The sequence below is a fragment of the Sinocyclocheilus grahami genome, unplaced genomic scaffold, assembly GCF_001515645.1.
Source record: "Sinocyclocheilus grahami isolate Dianchi unplaced genomic scaffold, SAMN03320097.WGS_v1.1 scaffold54.1, whole genome shotgun sequence".
NCBI classification, from domain to species: Eukaryota; Metazoa; Chordata; class Actinopteri; order Cypriniformes; family Cyprinidae; genus Sinocyclocheilus; species Sinocyclocheilus grahami.
The window spans coordinates 23647-47372 of NW_015505233.1; the positions used below are offsets into that span (position 1 = coordinate 23647).

Here is a 23726-nt window from a genome sequence, read left to right on the forward strand (position 1 = left end):
TGCGAGTAAAAAAAAAAAAAAAAAGTAATTCAGTCAGATTCCATGCAGTTTGTGCTGTTCACACTGTCGTGACTAAAACAGATCCGAGTCACGTGTGAGCAAAAAAATCAGATTTGGGCCACATTTGCCTGCAGTGTGAACGTAGCCTAACAAGTAGGGATGTAACGATTCACTCAACTCACAAAAAAAAAAAGTAATTCAGTCAGATTCCATGCAGTTTGTGCTGTTCACACTGTCGTGACTAAAACAGATCCGAGTCACGTGTGAGCAAAAAAATCAGATTTGGGCCACATTTGCCTGCAGTGTGAACGTAGCCTAACAAGTAGGGATGTAACGATTCACTCAACTCACGATTCGATTCACGATTTTGATTTTACGATTCGCTTCACAATTTTTTTTAACAAAATGAGATTTAAGACAAATTATAAATTAAATGCGTCCATTTATTATTGCTTGGACAAAATACTGTACATTTCTTTGTGAAATTATAATATAGGCTAACGCTATAATAATATACTAACATAGCACTTGTAAATTATTGATCTTTTGTTGGTTTTGATTGCTTTTATTATCCTCATTTGTTAGTTGCTTTGGATAAAAGCGTTTGCTAAATAACAAAATTTAAATACAATGTAAATGTAAATAACAAAACTAAATTGAAATTTTAAAACAAGCCCCAAATCAAATAAATAAGTAACACAAATAAAAGAAATCTCTTCATATAAACAAACTAAGGTTTTGTCTGTGCTCTTTCCATTGAAAATTAGAGGCAACCACTGCATTTTAATCACGATCCAAACAAAGATGCTGCATAGGCTACATGCAACATGAGCAGTTTTTAATCTAAATTACATCGTACAATTTAGAAATTTGAAGCAATAACAATGGTTTGACTTCAGTTTTGTGAAACTATGCATAAAAAACATCTGCATGAAACAGAAACAGCAGACGAGCTGAATGAGACGCAGATTCACTCTCTGCCAGCAGGTGGCGCTTAAAGCGTTTCCTTGGTTTCCGCTGTAAACAAAGCAGCGCTGCACTTATGAACTTTAATATGCATTTACTAGGGATGCACCGAATGTTCGGTAACTGAAATTATTTAGCCGAAAATAGTACAAAAAGTGTTGGAGGAAGGTGTGATTGTTGCTAGTTACTGTATGATGATTGAAATCGCGAAATGGCCTTAAACAATTAGTAAATAAACTGCAGAGCGTTATGTTTTCTAATACACGCACAAATTGCATGTATTCTGACAGAGCTGCACGAGCTTGCGGCGGATCTGCTTGTTAGCCAGGGTTCAAAGTCCAAAGCGCGAGGAAAATCTGCGCTGAACCAGCGTTACTCGTCAGTTGCTCAAGTCACATTTTTATGATTTTTTACAAGGCACGTGACAACGCGATACATGCGACGTATTCGTAATGAGACTCATTTATAAATCTTCTATCATCCAAAAGAAGCGATGAGGTCTTCCTGCACGCGCGTTTCCGCCAAGATAAAAGAAAAAGCAAGAAGTATTGTAATTTTACTGTTGTTCTGTAAAATAAAATAAAAAGTAAGACAATAATAATGATAATAATAATTTCAACAGCTCTGTTAATACATTTATTATAACATTCACACATAGTGTTCAAATTGGGATCTGTAATACTTTCTAATGTTTTAAAAGAAGGCTCTTCTGCTCAGCAAGGCTGCTTTTATTTGTATAGTAAAAAATAAACGCCTGATTCAAGAAGGGGGTCTGATGGCCCAAAAATATTATTTTACTAACTTATTAATTTTAAGTTAAATTGTGCATTGTTGGTATAATGTCTGCTAGAATGTTAAAAATGTTCAGTGTTAAATACTTTTAAATTGTTGTTTTGTAATTGATTTTTTCTTTGAAAAGCAAGACAAAACAGTAAAAAGCACATTTTGGCTATTTAATTTGTGCAATGGTGAAAAAAATTGGCAAAGTGTTCGGTATTCGGCCCAGTGTTTTATTTTGTTCGGTTTCGGCTTCGGACAAGATTTTTCATTTCGGTGCATCCCTACATTATACAGAAGCAAGATGAAAAGAAAAAATACCATCGAAAGACAGTAAGTTCCCCTCAGACATACAGTGGGGCAAAAAAGTATTTAGTCAGCCACCAATTGTGCAAGTTCTCCCACTTAAAAAGATGAGAGAGGCCTGTAATTTTCATCATAGGTATACCTCAACTATGAGAGACAAAATGCGGGGAAAAAATCCAGAAAATCACATTGTAGGATTTTTAAAGAATTAATTGGTAAATTCCTCGGTAAAATAAGTATTTGGTCACCTACAAACAAGCAAGATTTCTGGCTCTCACAGACCTGTAACTTCTTCTTTAAGAGGCTCCTCTGTCCTCCACTCGTGACCAAACAAAGCAGCGCTGCACTTATGAACTTTAATATGCATTATACTAGGGATGCACCGAATGTTCGGTAACTGAAATTATTTGGCCGAAAATAGTACAAAAAGTGTTGGAGGAAGGTGTGATTGTTGCTAGTTACTGTATGATGATTGAAATCGCGAAATGGCCTTAAACAATTAGTAAATAAACTGCAGAACGTTATGTTTTCTAATACACGCACAAATTGCATGTATTCTGACAGAGCTGCACGAGCTTGCGGCGGATCTGCTTGTTAGCCAGGGTTCAAAGTCCAAAGCGCGAGGAAAATCTGCGCTGAACCAGCGTTACTCGTCAGTTGCTCAAGTCACATTTTTATGATTTTTTACAAGGCACGTGACAATGTGATACGTGCGACGTACTCGTAATGAGACTCATTGATAAATCTTCTATCAACAAAAAGAAGCGCTGAGGTCTTCCTGCGCGTTTCTGCCAAAATAAAAGAAAAAGCAAGAACTCCATCAACATTCATAAATGTTAGTATTGTGATTTTACTGTTGTTCTGTAAAATAAAATAAAAAGTAAGACAATAATAATGATAATAATAATTTCAACAGCTCTGTTAATACATTTATTATAACATTCACACATAGTGTTCAAATTGGGATCTGTAATACTTTCTAATGTTTTAAAAGAAGGCTCTTCTGCTCAGCAAGGCTGCTTTTATTTGTATAGTAAAAAATAAACGCCTGATTCAAGAAGGGGGTCTGATGGCCCAAAAATATTATTTTACTAACTTATTAATTTTAAGTTAAATTGTGCATTGTTGGTATAATGTCTGCTAGAATGTTAAAAATGTTCAGTGTTAAATACTTTTAAATTGTTGTTTTGTAATTGATTTTTTCTTTGAAAAGCAAGACAAAACAGTAAAAAGCACATTTTGGCTATTTAATTTGTGCAATGGTGAAAAAAATTGGCAAAGTGTTCGGTATTCGGCCCAGTGTTTTATTTTGTTCGGTTTCGGCTTCGGACAAGATTTTTCATTTCGGTGCATCCCTACATTATACAGAAGCAAGATGAAAAGAAAAAATACCATCGAAAGACAGTAAGTTCCCCTCAGACATACAGTGGGGCAAACCCTACCCCTAATTGAATCACGATTTGTTTAGCATCTCAAACGATTTGAATCGTCACATATTTAAATCGATTTTCAACCGGCTCGTGGTTAATCGTTACATCCCTACTAACAAGACTTCAAATCTGATGAGTCTGTCTGTATTTTTTCTAGGGAACACAAAAGAACACATTTTGAAATCTGAATCCCACTGACTTTCACTCTGACTAAAAATACTATTTATTTTTTTATATCTTATTTTGTGCTCCATGGAAGAACCAAAATCATACAGGTTTGGAGGGACATGAGTGTGAGTAAATGGTGCCAGAATATAAAATTTTTGATGTGAACTATCCCTTTAAGCCAGACATAAGCTATAAAAATTTTAACTGAAATTCCATCTCTACCAGTGTATAAGCTTACAAAGCCTTGATCCATCACACAGAACATCAACATAAACGTTTGCTTTAATATATGAATGAGAATAAAGTTCATTCCTAACATCATAATGATTGACAGTATTATTTTTTTAAAGTATTTTAGAGGACAATAGGTCAGCAGCTGAAGAGCGCTCCCCTGGTGGGTCGTGACCAGGTAACTGGTCATACACTCCAGCAGCTGTAGAGAACCCTCAGACCACTGCTGTGTGGTTTGCTCTTTAGTTCCACTGGCGTAAATGCCTCCTATAAACAAGAGTTTACAGAGTGTGTCAGAGCAGCCTGGGTTCTGTTACCTCTCACTCCTCAGACCCAAATCACACGGACTGTTAAAATAAACCCTTGCACTCAACACCACTTCTCTGTCCCAAAGCCAAGCCTGTGCTAGAGCAGCAGCGTTTACATCAGGTCCTTTTTTGGATGTACAGTACGACTGTTCATACATTTAGCTGTTCAGTTTCAAACTCCACGGTCAAGCCAGATGAAATATCTCCGCAGGAGTTGTTTTAGGAAACTGCTATGCATAGTCAATGCCAGGCTATACGTTCAGGTCTTTCAGAAAATGGAAAAGGCATCTGTGATGGGAGTCCCTGCCCAGCCCCATCTAGTATCAATTACTTACCTTTTTCTTGCTACAGTAGATTTGCCATTTCTTCTCGGCAGGAAGGGCAAACATGGCCTCTCTATGTTTTTCTGTGAGATCCAGCTCATCCTGAGAAGGAGATGAGAGGTTTTAAAATAATGCATACTTTGTCATTTCAAATCCAATTAACTCCAACACCAAAACAGTTGTAATTCGTCACATTCTAATACGTAAATAACTAGAATTTACACTTTAGGTTGCTTATTTGAAATATAATACAAATACAATATAAATACTAACATGAATAGAATAGAATAGAATAGAATAATTCCTTACAAACTATGATTGCTCAATTTTTCAGACAGACAGACAGACAGACAGACAGACAGATAGATAGATAGATTGCATTGACTGCTCAAAAGAATATACATGATATACAATATAATATATAATAATATTTGGCACACACGGCACAGGCATCCTATCCAGTCAGTTATAAGGCTTGACAAAACCAACATGACTTAAATTCTGACATCAGCCTCTGGATATCACTGACCCTCAACCGGGGGTTCATTTCCCACAATTCTGTGTGAGATAGAGAGTCCTTGTTTCCTCACGGCAAAGAAAAGATTTAGTCATGTAAACCTTCAATTAATGCCTGTACACTCCTGTGACCTCCGTGCATTCCCATGATGCAGTTCTGGCCCGAGTTGGTCATATTCAGTCCAGATGTTCAGGCACAAGTTAATTAACATCATGTGAGAGACACATACAACGAGCAGGTCCCGAGACCATTTTAACAGGCTGCATAAGGAAATAATGAGGATAAAAAGAATGAAAAATACAGGAAAATCGTATAATTCAACTCATAAGTACTCATGTATATTTGAGCAGAGATTCCAGAGAGAGAACATCACATCCAGACACAACATCTATTGCAGAAGCAGTCAGGTCAAAATCTGATCTTGTCCAGACTGTTCTCTCACAGACACTTTATGTCACTGCAGGAAAAACCTGAACCTGAGATTTTGTTCTGCTATCCCTCACACTCACTAAACGCCATTTAGATAGAAGCAGCTATCTTTCAACTACATGATTAGGACTGCTTTCTCACCTCAAATCGACACATAATCAAAAGCCTGCTAGAAGCATTTTCCTGTTAAATCAAGTCAACATGACACTGATTGATGTCTCAATTGTGACTCACTGTGAGTCCTCAAGACTCAGCAGGGGACAGGCTGTGTTTGGGACGGAGTCTGGAGCATGCAAGTCATCCATGAGCCCATCTGTGCCAAATGCCTGCTGGTCACGCGCTGGTGGGCATGAGACATACAGAAGTTCTCCTACTCAATGGAGTCTGCAGAGCTAATGAGGGAACATGCACTGTCTAACACTCTTTACTGGACCATTAGCAGAAAATGCTTGGATTCCCCATATTAAAGAGTAGAGGTCTACACGGAGGACCCGAGACCCGAGGACCCAGGTCCCGACCCGGGATCCATACGGGTTCGGGGCTATATTTTAAATGGTCAGCCGGGTCCGGGTCTGTTTAACATTGTGTGTAATACCCGAGTCGATTGGACTCCGAGAACACCCGGCCGTTATCAGACTCAGTCAGCGCTGTGCGTGTGTTGTTTTGGAACTTTCAACTTGTAAAATTAGGATGAGAAAAGAGTCGGTAATTTGAAATAAGGTGAAAAAAAGAAAAAAAAAACAGAGCGACGTCATCAGAGGCTGGGTGGGCGGAGTTAATGCACACGCACGGTGATAATGGATCCCTTCATGAGTGATGCGAGTTATTATTATTGATTATTTTTTAAAATAATATTATGAATGAACCGTCTTGTTGTTATATCTAAAATTTTTGCTCAGACTCGGCTCAGAGAGCACAGAGATGTCAGCAAATAAGTAAAGCTAACATCAGCAGCCATGGCACTGGACGAGCAATCGTTATTATAATCTAAATGGGCAAACAGTCTAAATTATAATGCAAGTTGACTCGAGATACTGTTTGTCATCCGTCACCGTGACAGCAAGTGGACTTTTGAAACTGGAATAATGAGTGGATTACGCATTTCAATTGGCAAGAGAGGAATAACATGGATGGAACTTTCTTGGCAAGGAGGATTGTGTGCATCACAGTCAGGTACAAGGGAGAAGGCTTCTTACATTAGGTAAAACAAAAAGTTTAATTTTCGCAACTTGTTTATAGACTTGTTAATAGCAATTTGCAGTGGAATATGTGCCGATCGGGTCCAGTCGGGTCTGTCTTCCCGGCCGGGTTCGGGTCCATCTTTCAAATAATTGACAGTCTGCGTCGGTTCCGGGTAGTACATTTTTGACATTTCTCGGTTCTGCATGGGCCTGGGTCCAACTTTCAAAATAATAGACGGGTCCGGGTCGGTTCAGTGTAGCACATTTACAGGTCTCTTCGGGTACAAATTTTTGGACCCATGTAGACCTCTATTAAGGAGTCCAAGACAAGCACTGATTCACTCCACAAATGGAGGAATGGTAGAGCAAAGCAGTGCTCAACTGAAGAACAAGCATTTTCTAACTATTCCGATGGGATTATTGTGAATGAACCCACTTAACAGGCTCCATTTGTGATTTTTGGCCATGTGGGCTTGCATGCTTATGAACTCTGTATGTTCTGTCTTAGCAAAAAATGCAATGGTAAAAACGCATCACAGGATATAAACACAAGTGTTGTTTTAATAAGTTATCCTTAACATGCCTTCCAATATAATGTTTGACAAAACCAAAGACCAGATTTGACTTTCAAAGTAGCTTGTGTCTAAAGATCTACACTGTAACAAAAATCTATTTTAGTGTATGTGCTGCCTTAAAATTTTAAGTTTAGCCAACTTGAAATGTTAGATGTACTACTAAGTGACAACTTGGATATTTGAGTTGACTAAACTTAAAACACTTATATTTTTAAGTTGAAACAACTATTATTTTTACAGCAAATAGAAAGTTGAATAAAATACATAAACCAAAAGAAAATTAGACTACAATGAGTGCTTTATATACCCATACATCCACCCACTACCAATCAACCTAACCTTCCATCCATCTGTCCATCTATTTATATACCTACCTAGTACCTACCCATCCATCTATTCATCCATCTACCTATCTATTTATCCATATACCTATCTATCCATTTATCCATCTATCTATTTATCATCCATCCTTCTAACCATCTACATACCCAACCATCCATTTATATAACTACTCATCCATCTTCCCATCTATTAATCCATCCATCCATCCATCCATTCTTCTAACATTTTCATACCCATCCATTCATCCGTCTGTTTAATCATCTACATACGCACCAATCTATTACATTTACCTACATTTTCTTCTACATATCTATCTACATAGCCATCCATTTACCTATCTATCCATCCATCCATCCATCCATCATCTACCTGCCCACTCAGCTATCAATCTACAGTAACTACCCATCCATCATTCCATCCATCTACCTACCCGTCCATCCTTTGGTTAAGAGTTTGGGAAATAAATAAAACAAAAGAAGGAAAACAAAAGAAAGAGTATGGCGTTCATGGTACAAAACATACCACCAGTTCAGTGAACATGGCATCCAGTTCCTCGATGGGGGGCATGGGCAGGGTGGGCTCCATGGTTTGCAGTGTGAAGTTGCTGTCATGACGGAGGCGGTAGGTGATCTCGGGATGGTCGCTCTTCTTTAGACAGCAGCAGAGGAATGACAGGCCCCGCCCTCCTCGCTTACGTGGGGCCATCATAGCCAGAGGCCCATTCAGTCAAATATGTCTCGCTTTAGCTACAACCCCCTGTGCAAGAGAAAACTAAAATTTAGGATGAGAAAAAAACAAGACAATTTGGATGCGTGACATCAAAGCTACAAATAATAAAAAATAGACACTGTTAATAATTTCTTAGTTCAGTGAAAATGTGGATGGTTATGCTGGGACAGAGCTCAACGCAAAACAACATGACAACACAACTGAAAATCATACCACCACCCAGGGCTATTTGCAGCCATATGTCACATGAGATGTGTGATGTATTCAAACTAAAATGTTAATGTATTAAGTACACTCCTGACTAACAGGTTACATTGGACCTCCCACTGAAGACCAGTAGCAATATGCAAAGTATCTGTACTGGTGCATAAAATCTCCAAGAAATGAATCACAATCAAGGCTTTGATTATACTTTGCACAGTTACACTAGTACTCATAAGTTTGGGTTCATTCATTTTTTTAAAGAAATAAATACCTTTATTCAGCAAGGATGCATTACATTAATTAAAAAAACAACAGTAAAAACTTTTACACTGTTACAAATGAAAATTTCAAATAAAGTGACACTAAAGAGTAATTCCTACTGAAAATTCAGCTTTGCCATCACAGGAATAAAATACATTTTAAAATATACAATATATTTAGAAAAACAGTTATTTGAAATTGTAGTAAAATTTCACAACATTATTGTTTTTACTGTACATTTCAAATAACTGCAGCCTTAGTAAGGATAAGAAATTATTCAAAAAAAAAAATTTAGAAATCTTAACGTCCCCAAATTTACTACAACAAATGAGAAGTGGGATTGTCAATGTGTGTTTGTGCAGTAAGACTCATAATGCCAGCACTGTATGATCTTATAACCCATTACAACACTCGCATAAGCCTCATAAACTCCAGCAGTACAAAGCAGCATGAGTCAACATGCAAAGCATCATGTAGACAGATAAAACAGCTATAAAAGCAATGAGCTATCACATTATACTATTAGGTTCTTTTATATGTGAATCACTTTACAGAGAGAAAACAAAGCACAAGCACCTTGTTCGCAATGTGCATTACGAGTAATATCATTCAATTAAGTGGATCTGTATATCTACAAGTGAAAGCGACTGCAAAGGAATATTGCATTTTAATAGTGGAAAAACAGAGATGCTCTTCACAAGGACTAAGCCATACTGCTAAGGCAACAAAATTAGTCAAATCTAATATCATAACCTGATGAACTTTTCTTTTTACTCTCAAGGGTAAACAGTTGTTTTTACAAAAACCAAAGTGTGGTGGTGTAGTATGAAAAGATCTAGGATAGGAACCAAAGGTTGTTTGTTTAAACACCAAAAAGGCCAATTCATGAGCTATAACCAATGTGAAAGAAGAAAGTAAAAAATGCTCAAACAGTTCCTTTACATGCAGTGAAACCAAATTAATCAAGGCATGAGAAGCTCCAAAAAGCACCATAAAGGTAATGCAGCACTGCAGGTCTTGTAAAGCCATATGATAGCTATGAAGAACAGACCACAGTGTGAAATTTGAGCTTCTGCACAACAAGATATATGGTATGTTATTCACACAAAGCTATTGTATGGCATAAGAAGACTTGAAATATAGTGCATGAACCACCTTTCTGGACTGAATTAACTTTTTCAAAACTGATGTGGAACAACATAAGGGTGAGCAAATGATAAAACTACATTTACATTTTTTGCATGAACCCAAAAATTCATGCAAAAAATCCCCCCCCCCCCCCCCCCCCGTAATCTGTTTCTCTTCATAATAAAAGTGTCTGCCAAATGACTACTTATTACTCAGCCACAATATCACTTTGTTTGATCTACATCCCCAGATGTCCAAGATTTCTTTATCCTCAGACCTCACACAATGGAACTGGCCCTGACCTCTCAAAAGACTGAACCGTGTTCATCTCCCCTTTTTCCATATTAGGAATAACGGAGAAAGTTACCATGTCCAACTTTATCTTCATCCAGTTCTGTTTTAATGAGTACTCCAGCCTGAGCTCCAGTGCTAAGGCCATCACGACACAGAAGAAGTCAAACATAAACTTCACTCTGAATTTATGATCAGACCCAGAAGCTCAAAGTGACCAGATGTTTCCCTTTAGAAGAACAGGGACATAAAGGTTTAAATGGCTTGAGGATTAGGCTGGAGTTTATAGTACGCGTGTTTGTGTAAAATGTGCTCAGTGTACTTGACCCTGCAGAGCAGGTTTATAGTGCCATCATACCCAAACACAGACTTAAACAGTGATGCACAACATGATCTGACCTCTGAATGTTTGTCTGCAGCTCATCTGAGAAAAGAAAATGATTCCATCAATTTAAAGTTACACTTTGTTTACTTTTGAATTATACAACAATCAGAATCAAAATATAAAATGTAATTTTTGGAGGCTTTTGTCTCTTTTATTTAGAAGACAATGGAGAATTGTCAGGAAATTATGAGGATAAAGAATGGATGGATCAAAAAAAATGACCCAAGCTGGACTCAAACTCAGCAAATTTAAATTAAACACAACTAATGAAACTAAATACATACAAAAACTATGAACGAACTGAATTTAAAGGGGTCATACGATGCGATTTCAAGTTTTCCTTTCTCTTTGGAGTGTTACAAGCTGATTGTGCATAGATAAGATCCCTGAAGTTGCAAAGACTAAAGTCTCAAAACCAAAGAGATATTCTTTATCAAAGTTAAGACTCTGCCACGCCCCCCTAAAACGGCTTGTTCTAACACACCCCCACATATCTACCTCACTATGTGGAAATATTTGCATAATGCTGCCCAAATGTGCACGCAAAGAAAGAAGGCGTGGTTTCAGTAACCGCAGTTAGTGTTGAAGCAGCCATGTCAGGGAGACGCTGTGTGTTTCAGTGCGAATGCAAAAGCACAGAACAGAACCAGCAATGCATTTTATGGACGACCATTTCGTGAACCTAGGAGAGGAGGTAATTCTGACTTTGCTATGACAATCCGGCGCTTCTGAATCATGAGAGAGAGAGCGCGAGAGAGAGAGAGAGGGGGTTCACATCACAGTGGAGTCAGCTGTCTTAACCGTGGCTTGTGTACTGCAAACACAAACCAGCTTCATCACTGTGTCTGTCACGTGACTTTGTTCCCCTTTCGGGCTCTGTCTTTACATTTATTTTGAAAGATGAAGCTTGCGATTATGGTAAAGGGCATTACATTTCCGACGAGTGCTTGTGGTGTTCGGCCAATCACAATGCAGTGGGTCAGCTGGCCAATCAGAGCAGACTGCGCTTGTCGGAAGGAGGGACTTTGTAGAAAACTAAGCGTTTGAGAGAGGCGGGCATAGAGGACCTACAATAATGTACAGTATTTGAAAAATAATGTGTTTTTTGAACATTAAAGCATGTCAACATATTCTGTTACACCAAATACACAAAATAATGACCTTTAAAAAAAGCATCATATGACCTCTTTAACATAATAATACACAACCGTATTGAACTGCATGCATATTTTCAAAACAAATGCAATGTCACACAAGGAGTCTGTGAACACTTTGATAATTCAAATGAATCAGTGAATCATTTCTTTTGAACTGGTTCTTTGAGAGGAATCTTCAGAATGATTTGCTAAAAATCAAATGAGCTTTCCAGTACTTTGCAATCAAGAAAGGATATTCTATGGGAGTGATTATTGTCTCAGCTTATTAGGATATAAGGCTGCATGCACAGTATGCATTAAAAACAGTTTTGTCCGCATTTTGTTAGACTATACCACATCTGATTGAAGAAAGCAGCTAGATACTGGAAAAGCTACAGTAGAAAACATCTGAGAAACTGTCACACTACCGAAAAATGTAGTTCATTTAGTATGGATTAGGGCTGCATAATTAATCGAATTTCTAATCGCAATTACAATTATGGATGCCATAATTACGTAATCGTTCAAAGCGGCAATTAATCGTTCAAAGTCCACTTATGTTATTCTGCGTGCGTTTTTTCTTAAGGGTTTTTCCCATTATTTTAATTTTAGTTTTAGTATAACATTATAATACCATTCATATTTTTACTTTTTTATAATTTAAAGAAGAAACAAATCCGATGTATAGTTGACATTTGAGGCTTAATCCTATAGAAAAGCACTAAAAGTTTTTCAGTTAGTGTTTTCAGCTTGTTTATTTTCATATAAACATACGGCATGCAGTTGCATCAAACAATGGTATAAACATCATTCAATGTAAATTGTGATAATCGTAATTAATAATCGCAATTACAATTTCAAGGGAATAATCGACAATTATGAATTGTCATAATCGTGCAGCCCTAGTATGGATGCAACTTTTAGTTTAGTTAAGCTTCACTCTTTTCTCAAGGAAAGTAAACTCATTCAGTTCAAACAAGATTCAAAGGTAGAACTATGACTCGCATCCAGATGAGAAAGATAAAAAAAGAAAGGAAGGAAGGAAACAGAGAAGGAAGACAAAGAGAAAGCAAAAATTGCAGAGGAAACTCTTCTGTGTTTTTTCGGAGCGCTGAAACGAATGATTCACTCGGCCATGTCAACAATCTGGATGTTCACACTAACACGGCCTTGTGTGATTTTTTTCCCAACGCGGAAGAGATTCTGGATTCTCACACTGTAACTATTTAGCAGCGATAAACCAGCAGAGCAGACACAGCTGTGCTCCTGAGCGAGGTGGGAATTTTCTCACTGCTCGGTTTATATCATGGTGTGAAAAAAGCTCCGGCCTGGCTAGCTGGTCCAGCGATAAGTGGGCAGAGACCACACACCATAAGAATGGATTCCATGTCTATTATTAGATCAACTTGAACAGAAGACAACATGAACTGCATTTTGGTTTGTTATAGGTTGCTGATTTTTGAATTTGTACCATAAAAGCAGGCTTTGAGAATGAAGACGTTCTCAGCAATATTACATTTATTCATTTAGCAATTAGCAGATGAGTGTTTTTGACTAAAACATGGCCAAGTCACATTCCATATCTTTTTTTATTTATTTTTGCAATATTTTTGTGAATTTTTTTCAAGTGAATAATGCAAGTGCACGGTATGCCAGTAAATCATTCACAAGCAGAAGATTTTAATCGAAGTCCTTGTTCACAAGGTCTGATTCAAACTATGACCCACAAACATCGCTGAGCAAATATTTTCCTCCTTTATTCAAACCGCATACAATGCAGGAGCTTATCTGATAAATGTCAAAATAAAAACGGCTAATTCAAATCCACATCTTGTCCAAACGAATCACTGGGATCGCCTGGGAGTTAAATAATCTTTACATCCTGGGAAACCCCTGAAATGTAAACATCTTTTAAAAAGACTAGCGCAGGAAAAGTTATTATTACAAAACCAACAAATGTTTGAACGTATAAAAAAAACGACAGTCTGCTCCTCATCTTTCAGTTCATGTGCTCATGGGATACCAGTCTGTACCGAGACAGGTGACTAAAATATTTACAATTAAAATAGTAAAAGAATCAGCAGCTAGCCTAAATGTAAGCAAACATGTGCTATGAACTGAGCTTAACATTTTATCCCTAATTAAAAAAAATGACATCTTTCCCGAAGCCCAAATGAAATAAGAGTCTCGCTGTGCTTGTAAAACACATAAAACAGCCAGTTTGTTTATGTATAAGCTTGTCTTTTCTGAATGGACATCTGTTAATTGAAAAAAGCATGTCCAACAAGTTCTGACCACTACAGCTCTGCCTTTGTTCAAGTCAATTTAATTTGGCATGCATCCTTGAGAGTGTTGTTGTTGTTAACTACAACTAAAACCATTAATAAAAAGTTTTTGTTAATTGAAAAAGCTGAAATCAAATACAAAGATGAAAAACTTGCATTTAAAAACTTGGCAACTAACTAAAGTAAGTAGAAGTACTAAAATTGCTAAAACAAATTAAATATCACAGTTATATACAGTAGAAATTAAAATATATATAGGACGTAAAATGACAAAATCTTACACTAAAATGAAAATGAAAAATATAAAAATAAAAGCTTATTTAAAATATTCAAAAATACTAACTATAATAGCATATAAAAAAATACCAAAATAACACTGTCCTTGAAAATAGTTCAAGCACACTCACAGCATTAAGTACTAGTCCAGATACTCCCAGACTACTCTTCCAAAGCAATTCAGATAAATTGTTAGAGGGGAATGGCAACTTCTGCAAACCTTGTACTGTCTCTATTAAAGATCAGTCCCAGGAGACTAAAATCAAGGTCTACCCATGACAAGACTGATATTTTGCTACAAAAAACATGCACACAAGGGTTATAAGTGTATACAGAGTAGAAGGAAATTCTGACAACAAGCACATTGAAGAAAAGTGGGAGAGAACACCTGAAGGAAGGTAAATCTCAGGTAATGTGCATGTCTGTGCAGCAACTGCCATGAAAATGCCTCCATAACACTCTTGTCTTATGAAATCTCTCTCTGTGTCATACACCACAGTTAATCCAGGAGAGCCCAGCTCACGTATCACCGTGCTCCACCCAGGTGGCCAGGCCTCTTTATGTAAGCAAAGTTCAATCTTTATGAACGGCAGTATTGATCCTGTGCTGGGAAGTAATTCCCATTCATGCTGGATCATAAGTCAGTGCATTATGGTAGGATGACCATACGTCCTCTTTTCCTCGGACATGTCCTCTTTTTTCGGCCTAAAAAAATTTCTAAATCGTCCAAAATGTCCGGGATTCGGCTTTTGCTTTCTACAGTCGCCATTCGTTGTGTGCGTTTTTATATTAAAGCCCTGAGCAGGACTGTTTTCTTAATCCCCCTCCCAATTTTTTCATTACTGCCTGCTCTCATTACTGTATATTCAATACATTCTAATATCGAATATAATTTTTTGTGCATGAGGGCATATATATCAATATGCGGAGTATTTAAGTCACTTTGGTTGCAGTTCATGTTGGATGCAGGGCTGCCATATCCACATTTTTTGCACGGAATCGGGCTGATTTTCTCCCGTTGGTTAAAGGTTTGAAATATTGCATAAATTAAGTTTTGTGAAGGATGCTGGTAGGAAGCCTTAGCTGTGTTTATGATCAATCGGCATACGGTGACTGTAAAATGTGTATTTTAGGTATGGAAATGACATATTTTGAGTTTTGATATTAGAGATATGGTCATTGCGCTAACCCCTCCGAAATTTCTACTTTCAAATAAACCAATTCAAATGGAAAACATATATTCTCAGATTATGTAATCTGTATGAAACATGCATACAGGCGCGTCCACTACTGTGGAGATGACGAGTCAGTGTCGCCGACTTCATCTCTTAAACCGAAAACTAGTTTATCAATGAATTATTAAAATGTTAATGCAGTCTCCTTGCTGTTTTTCCCTGACACATTCGTAATCATTACTTCTGCCGATGCTGTTGCAAGCTTTATGCGTGCGCGTAAACGCTTATTAGGCTATGTAGGCAATTAAATTCTCATTATTATGATTTAAATTGTTTATTAATAAACGTGCGATTAGTCGACTAATGCTTCAAATGAACGACTACTAGTTGACCAGACACATTTTTAGTCGAGGGCAGCCCTACTCAGAAAAGTGATGTTGCTTCTAAGGAAAGCGCTAGAAGCATTTGTTTGTAAATGCCACTTGGTTTGACACTTGATATCTGATGCAATGTTGTGAGCATCTGCAGAGCTGCATGCGGCTTATCTACCAACAGTCATTCAAATCAGGACATCTGGTGACTAGAACTTGAACAATGGCAGGATGTTAATTGTTTTTATATGCTCTGACAGAAGGGTTTGATTTGCCTTAAAGAGCTGTAAAATGAAAGTTCTTATCTTCAATCTACATACAGACTTAGGAGAAATTACCAAACTAAAATTTTTGCCAATCTTGCACTAAATATTGGTAATTGTGGTCATGAAGTTCATGAACACTTCCACCGCTTCAGTTCACAGAGCGCTTTGTCTTCAGTTGTCGACAACATGTCTTTCTAGGTTGTTGTTGGTTTTCACTGCAAACAGCTGAATGCGGAGAAGACAAGAATCACTATCAGTCAATCCCCAATGGAATTAACAAATCTGACATGCATAGCTTGCAAACAAAGCATTCTAAAGATTATTAAAATAATATGTGCATTCTTTAAATACAGTACATGGAAAGAAAAGTGTGCCTGTTTCAGCTTTGTGTTGAAGAGTTGTGATCGCTTTCATTAACAGTCTCACCACATGTAGGCACCGTCAAAAGAGTTTGGGCGGTTGGATTTGTAAAAGAGAGGGTTCTCAAAGAGGCACACAACTCAAGTGATGTCATGGGAAATGTACTGCTCATGGGCAATTAGCATTTTCTTTATTTGCTGGTGCAACGGTTGTAACAGGAACAAGATATTTGAATATGTAGTCTTAAAATAATTTTAAATTGTGTAAATTTGAAACGTCAATAACTAAGTAAAAATGTTTTAGTACACTGCTGAGTTAAAGGGGTCATATGATGTTGCTAAAAAGAACAATTTTGTGTATTTGGTGTAATGAAATGTGTTTATGCAGTTTAAGGTTCAAAAAACACATTTTCCACATACTGTACATTATTGTTTCTCCTCTATGCCCCGCCTTTCTGAAACGCGTCGATTTTTACAAAGCTCATCAGTCTGAAAAGCTAGGTGTGCTCTGATTGGCCAGCTATCCAGTGCGTTGTGATTGGCCGGATACCTCAAGCGTGTGACAGAAATGTTACACCCCTTGCCATACTTTGATGCCCTGTCCGGCTGGAGCGACGAGACAAAAACATTAAAACCCATTATAAACAAGGCGTTTGTTGCATCCAGTGGGGACATAATTACAGATTATAATGACTTATACTGTCTTTTTACACGTTGCGTTGCATCGCGCCGCGTAAACATAAAACTATGTCTGCATTTGTGATCGGAGAAATGACAAACAACAAGCGCTACTCTACACTGCTCAAAACTTGCGTTTGAATCATCAATGGCGGAGGCCTGAGGCTTGAGAACGGCGTGGCCGGCGGGCTTGCGGCAACCACATGTGATGACCCCGGGCTGGACTCCGTTACACAAAAAGTTACACTTAAGTTACCTTCTTTCTTTGTGTGAACACTTGGGTGGCGTTATGCAAATCTTCCCACATCGTGACATAGACATGTGGGGGCGTGTTAGAACGAGCCGTTTTAGGTAGGTGTGGTTGACTCTTAACTTTTGTAAAGAATATCTTTTCGGATTTGAGACTTTAGTCTTTGGAACTTTACAGATCTTCTTTATGCACCAAGAGTTTGTAACACTTCAAAGAGAAAGGAAAAATTGAAATCGCATCATATGACCCCTTTAAATAAAACTACCCAGAAGGCCTTCTGGGTGGTTTTATTTAACTCAACTATTGTGTAAAACCTATGGTTGGCTTAAAATGAACCCAAAATAGGTTGTAAATTAAAAATTAGATACATAATTACTAAACGCATCAGCACTAATCAAAAGGTGAACATTTATTAATAAGCAATTTTTAAAAATTTTATTATTTAGCATTATTCAACTTATTAATAAATGTTAATTTCCAACCTATTTTGGGTTCATTTTAAGCAAGAAATATAGTAATTTTAAGCAACAGTTGAGTTAAATAAAACTACCCAGAAGGTTGGGTTAAAAAATGAACTGCTGTTTTTTAGAGTGTAAGAATTCATATTTTAGGTTGTAAGAAGGTATAAAAATGTCCAAATGTATGTATTAAACAACAGCACCAGTTAAAGTAACAATATTAAAATTTTCAATGGCAAATATATATATTTATCTCAATTAATTATTTTATTCATCAAGTATGCACTATATTGCTCAAAAGTGAATAATTATAATAATAATAAATGTTTTTGATTTGTTTTGTTCTTTAGCACCAAATCAGCATTTCTGTAGGATCATGACACTGAAGACTGGAGTAATGGCTGCTGAAATTAAGCCTTGCAATCAGAGAAATAAAAAACATTTTAACACATATTAGAATAGATATTTTAAATTGTATTAATATCGCACAATATTACAACCCCAAATGTTTGAACAATGCATACACTAATGTTGTTCGCAAAGAGCACAGTGAAGGCCTTCAAAGACAGTCTAAAGATACTGTGCCTTTAAACCAAACCAACACTAATGCACACATCCCAGAGCAAACATCACTCAAGCATTGGAGCTCCATAATAACATAATTGCACAGCAATTGTGTGGACAGATGAAGCAGGATTTTGAGGTCCCATGATGTAGCCAGCAGTCATATCTCTTCCAGGATATGACCTAAAGAGCTCTTTCTCTGGGGAAGACAACAGCACTTCAACACCAGACTATCTCAACAGACCTCACTGAATAATCTAATGAGAAGTGTGGCTGTTAGTCTGTCTTTCCTTATTTTCTCTGTGACATCTTTTCCCCCTGTGTCATTTATCCTGTGCCTGTGTCATCGGCATGGGAAAAAAATCCACCAAGAGTTTGTAACACTTCAAAGAGAAAGGAAAAATTGAAATCGCATCATATGACCCCTTTAAATAAAACTACCCAGAAGGCCTTCTGGGTGGTTTTATTTAACTCAACTATTGTGTAAAACCTATGGTTGGCTTAAAATGAACCCAAAATAGGTTGTAAATTAAAAATTAGATACATAATTACTAAACGCATCAGCACTAATCAAAAGGTGAACATTTATTAATAAGCAATTTTTAAAAATTTTATTATTTAGCATTATTCAACTTATTAATAAATGTTAATTTCCAACCTATTTTGGGTTCATTTTAAGCAAGAAATATAGTAATTTTAAGCAACAGTTGAGTTAAATAAAACTACCCAGAAGGTTGGGTTAAAAAATGAACTGCTGTTTTTTAGAGTGTAAGAATTCATATTTTAGGTTGTAAGAAGGTATAAAAATGTCCAAATGTATGTATTAAACAACAGCACCAGTTAAAGTAACAATATTAAAATTTTCAATGGCAAATATATATATTTATCTCAATTAATTATTTTATTCATCAAGTATGCACTATATTGCTCAAAAGTGAATAATTATAATAATAATAAATGTTTTTGATTTGTTTTGTTCTTTAGCACCAAATCAGCATTTCTGTAGGATCATGACACTGAAGACTGGAGTAATGGCTGCTGAAATTAAGCCTTGCAATCAGAGAAATAAAAAACATTTTAACACATATTAGAATAGATATTTTAAATTGTATTAATATCGCACAATATTACAACCCCAAATGTTTGAACAATGCATACACTAATGTTGTTCGCAAAGAGCACAGTGAAGGCCTTCAAAGACAGTCTAAAGATACTGTGCCTTTAAACCAAACCAACACTAATGCACACATCCCAGAGCAAACATCACTCAAGCATTGGAGCTCCATAATAACATAATTGCACAGCAATTGTGTGGACAGATGAAGCAGGATTTTGAGGTCCCATGATGTAGCCAGCAGTCATATCTCTTCCAGGATATGACCTAAAGAGCTCTTTCTCTGGGGAAGACAACAGCACTTCAACACCAGACTATCTCAACAGACCTCACTGAATAATCTAATGAGCGTGTGGCTGTTAATCTGTCTTTCCTTATTTCCTGTGTGACATTTTCTCCCCCAGTGCCATTAATTTTGTGCCTGTGTCATCTGCGTGGAAAAAAAATCCATCATCATCAGTGCTCTGATATCAAATGCAGTCATGAAACTAACACTAAACCAACAGCTCCAGAGGCTTGCGACATCGTCTGTAATTTTCTGCCTCTCTCATTAAAAGCTAATCCATAACTCTGGAAGCCTTGATTGGTGGGCCTGCAGAAGAGCGAATGGGTTTCCATTTTAGAGTTTACATAATGGAGGTCATCCAGTGCAGCTCTCAGGCCAGTCTAGGATCAATGAGAAAACTAAATCTGGCCTTTGGTCTGTCATCCAGCAGTCACAAACCAATGTTCCTAATGGCAAGTTACAGTATTGATCCCTGCCGAACTAATCAAAGAGATGTTAAGGATGTTATTGACATGTGCAACCACGAGATTCATCCGGCATGCAAGTAAACAAGATGGAAAAAGCTAATGAGAGCTTTTAGTAAACAAGTGCTTTGAAAGAAAGAGTTTAAAAAAATGTTGCATTACATGTAACAACAAAATGAAACATATGAAACAATGAAATAAAACAAGAAGCAAGAAAACAAAAGAAAAAAGTAAAAGAAGATTTTTGCGAACACAAATGAAAAAAAGTCATTAAATGTCATAAAACTTAACATGTGCATGCGCGTGTGCATGTGATTTTGATCTGATAAATTACTAAATATATTTCATACCGATTTCTTAAGTTAAATTAAGATCAAATGCCTAAATGAACACATTCATAAATGATTTTCATAAAATTAATATTTATTAATTTAAATCAATTTAAAATTAAATCAAATTCAATAAAACATAAAACTAATGTAACTGTTTGTTGTGTAGCTGTTTATATATATTTTGTTGATTTTTTCATGGATTTACAAAACAAATTACCGTTTTGTGCTTGAGCGCCACCAAGTCATGTCTTACTGAAACTTCAGCAGTTCCAGGCACATGAAAAAAAGCGCAAATCTTATTGGTCGGTCAGTTTTTAATGCGGTGTGTCAAAACAAAAAAAACGAGCCCGATGCGTTTTTTTAAATTACGCTTTTACGCCTGCCGTTTTGCACGCCAGAGTGCACACTCACATTTGCGCCCTTTGTTTAGTCACGAGGCATTAAACGTCAGCGATAATCGTCCCGGTGTGCACAAGCCTTAAGACTCTTATCTATACATGAATAAATTAATTTAAAATAACCTAAAAATGTTCAAAAACAAGTCACGTTAAACACCCACATGTGAACATTATCTATGTGTGTATTATCTATGTCAGATATATAGTAAGCTTGTTGTGTATCCCGGATGCCGCATAGCCACATTTAAGATCAACTGGACTATATGTGTAAACAATAATATCAGGACAGTAGCAAGGGTGTCCCACAGGGGTCACAGACCGCACCCCTCGGGGGATCCGAGCACTTAGATAAAACAAGAAAGGCAACTAGAAAGGGAAGATGCAAAAATGTTGACCATCAGGCAGACGAGTCGAATAGTTTTTAAAACACAGACCCCTGACCCACATTAACTTCATTCCAAAGCCACATTTAAGCCTGATTCCCCAAAGTCAGCAGTATTATCCAGCATACGCACACTGTCTGCTGTTGCCAGGCGTGTTTGTGATTCGGCAGCCTGCATTACATGTGCTAATCCCGTGGCTTCAATACTGGGGACTGCAGTCGAGCTGAGTATATAATGACTTTCCCCAAGTTTAACTGGGATTGGACAAGCAAACACCAAATCACGCATGCGGATACTGGTTATTAATTATTACTGGAGGGTCATCAACAGGTATCGGCGGTTATCGGCAAGTAAACCACCATCCAAATGGCACCATGGTGGTAATCACAATGCAGCACACTACTGAAAAGGACTTAGATACTATCGTACACTCTTAAAAGTAAAGGTCCAAAACAGGGGTTTTTACAGAACCATTCTGGGTTTCCAAAAGGACAGTTCTTAAAAGAACCATTTTTTCTTAATGTCAAGAAGATTTGAATAATCTAAATAGCCTTTTTCCACTATAAAGAACCTGTTGTCCAATGGAATGCTAAAGGTTGTTCATGCACACCTAAAAATAAACGTTCTTTATTAGAATTTATGGTTCAGACCCTTTAACATCAATAGAAAGTTCCATTTAGCAAAATCCATCTTTATAATGGAAAAATGTTCTTAAGAGTTTTAAAAAGTTCTTTACATTTTGAAAAAATGGCTCTTTTATGAACGGTTAACCTCCTGGGGTCGACAGTTCCGCCGGCGGAATTTTTGCAGATTTGAATGATAACAGCGAAAAGAACTAAAATGCTCCTTCATACTTGACCGTACATATAAGAGTAATACAGTATTTAAATCTGTAAAGGGTCTACTTTTATTTGTGTACACTCACAATATCAACAAAACATTGTGCTTTTGCAAAATAAAGGAAATAAACAGGGTGTGCTTTTAGCCGTCTCATTCTCCGCGCATATCTGTTTGAAACGCGTCACTAAAATGAACCAAGCCTTTTTTTATTTGCCTACTTGCATTAGTTGCTATTGTGTTACTGTGAATTGTACTTTTATTATGCCTAGAATATATGGTAATATTATCTGTGGTTGATAGTGTTCAAATTTAGTTTCTTTGTTATTGGCATTCTGTTTTCTCATGAAGTATGCATACTATACTAAGGTACTGTGGGAAAAAAAGCTTACAATTGTTTATAAAATTATTTTAGGACCGAATACACCACTCTTGCCTTTACCTGCATCTCTCACAGTAAGGGGACGCTCGTTCAATTTTCAACTCCATTCAGAATCTTAGTGTGCATTCACTATTTTACAGATGTTACTTTCATTTGATTTATTTGCTGTATCACAATAAATGCGAAGGCTTTTGACATGTTCCACAGGCTCTGAGATTCCTGCCCGCACAAGAACCTGGACCACAGCTAAGACCATGTGAAGCACACACTCCCATGAGATATTTTATGTGATAGTTATATGTATTCTAAATAAACTACAAACAAAAAATATATAAATTAATTTTTCTTGTAGCAATTCCCTCTCTTGTAGCAACACCTGACTGAAAGGCTCATTATGCAGCTCATTATGTGGGCCTTTGTCTTCTCAGGTGTGAATCACAGCATTATGCATGAACATTCATGCCTCCTCGCATATACCTTTTCTAGACAAAAAGTGTCTTAGAAAATTTAAATCAATATATTGTTTTCTGTGAATGAGTGAATAAGATGATTTTCACATAATTTTGAAGCAAAAACTCTAGACTTCGAGATCAGTTCTCAAAAGTCTTGTGATCAAATGTTCTGTATGTATTTTATGGCCTTATTTCAGTGACTTTAAAATTTTAGTTTTTCACTACACACGCATAAACGTTGTTTTCTCAAAAACACAATCACGTACATACATGCTGCTCACATATTATTGTAGCCCAGTTTGTGCTGATTACTGTGTAACTTTAGACATTCAAATGTTTGTAAGCAACTGAAAAAAGCACAAATGTCAGGGCATGTCAAAACTTTTCCAGGCCCCAAAACACCCTCGGACCCCAGAGGGTTAACTGAAAGGTTTAGTGGGGAAGCAAAATTGATTATTCTTAGCTCCAAAAGGTTTTTTTTTTTTTTTTTGCAGTGATGGCATTGAAGAACCATTTTTGGTCCCCCAAAGAACTTTTCAGTTGACAGTTCATAAAAGAACCCTTTTTTAGTGTTAATAACATTTTAACAATCTAAATAATATTTTCCCTAATAAAGAACCTCTAATGGTTTCATAGATGTTAAAGATTCTTCATGAAACCATCAATGCCAAAAAAAGAACCTTTATTTTTAAGAACGCATGGCATCGCT

The 23726-nt window shown here is 36.8% G+C and overlaps 1 protein-coding gene across 1 annotated transcript in view; it reads right to left on the reverse strand.

The window, feature by feature from the left end:
• LOC107583612 (disheveled-associated activator of morphogenesis 1-like) overlaps window positions 1-23726 on the reverse strand; it is a 66068-nt gene that overhangs the window by 22060 nt on the left and 20282 nt on the right. Inside the window, exons 2-3 of the mRNA XM_016269898.1 lie at window positions 8076-8309; window positions 4522-4611 (exon numbers count right to left, since the gene is read on the reverse strand). Coding sequence (XP_016125384.1) covers window positions 4522-4611; window positions 8076-8261 — 276 coding nt within the window. The 5' untranslated portion in view covers window positions 8262-8309. The remainder of the gene's footprint in view (window positions 1-4521; window positions 4612-8075; window positions 8310-23726) is intronic.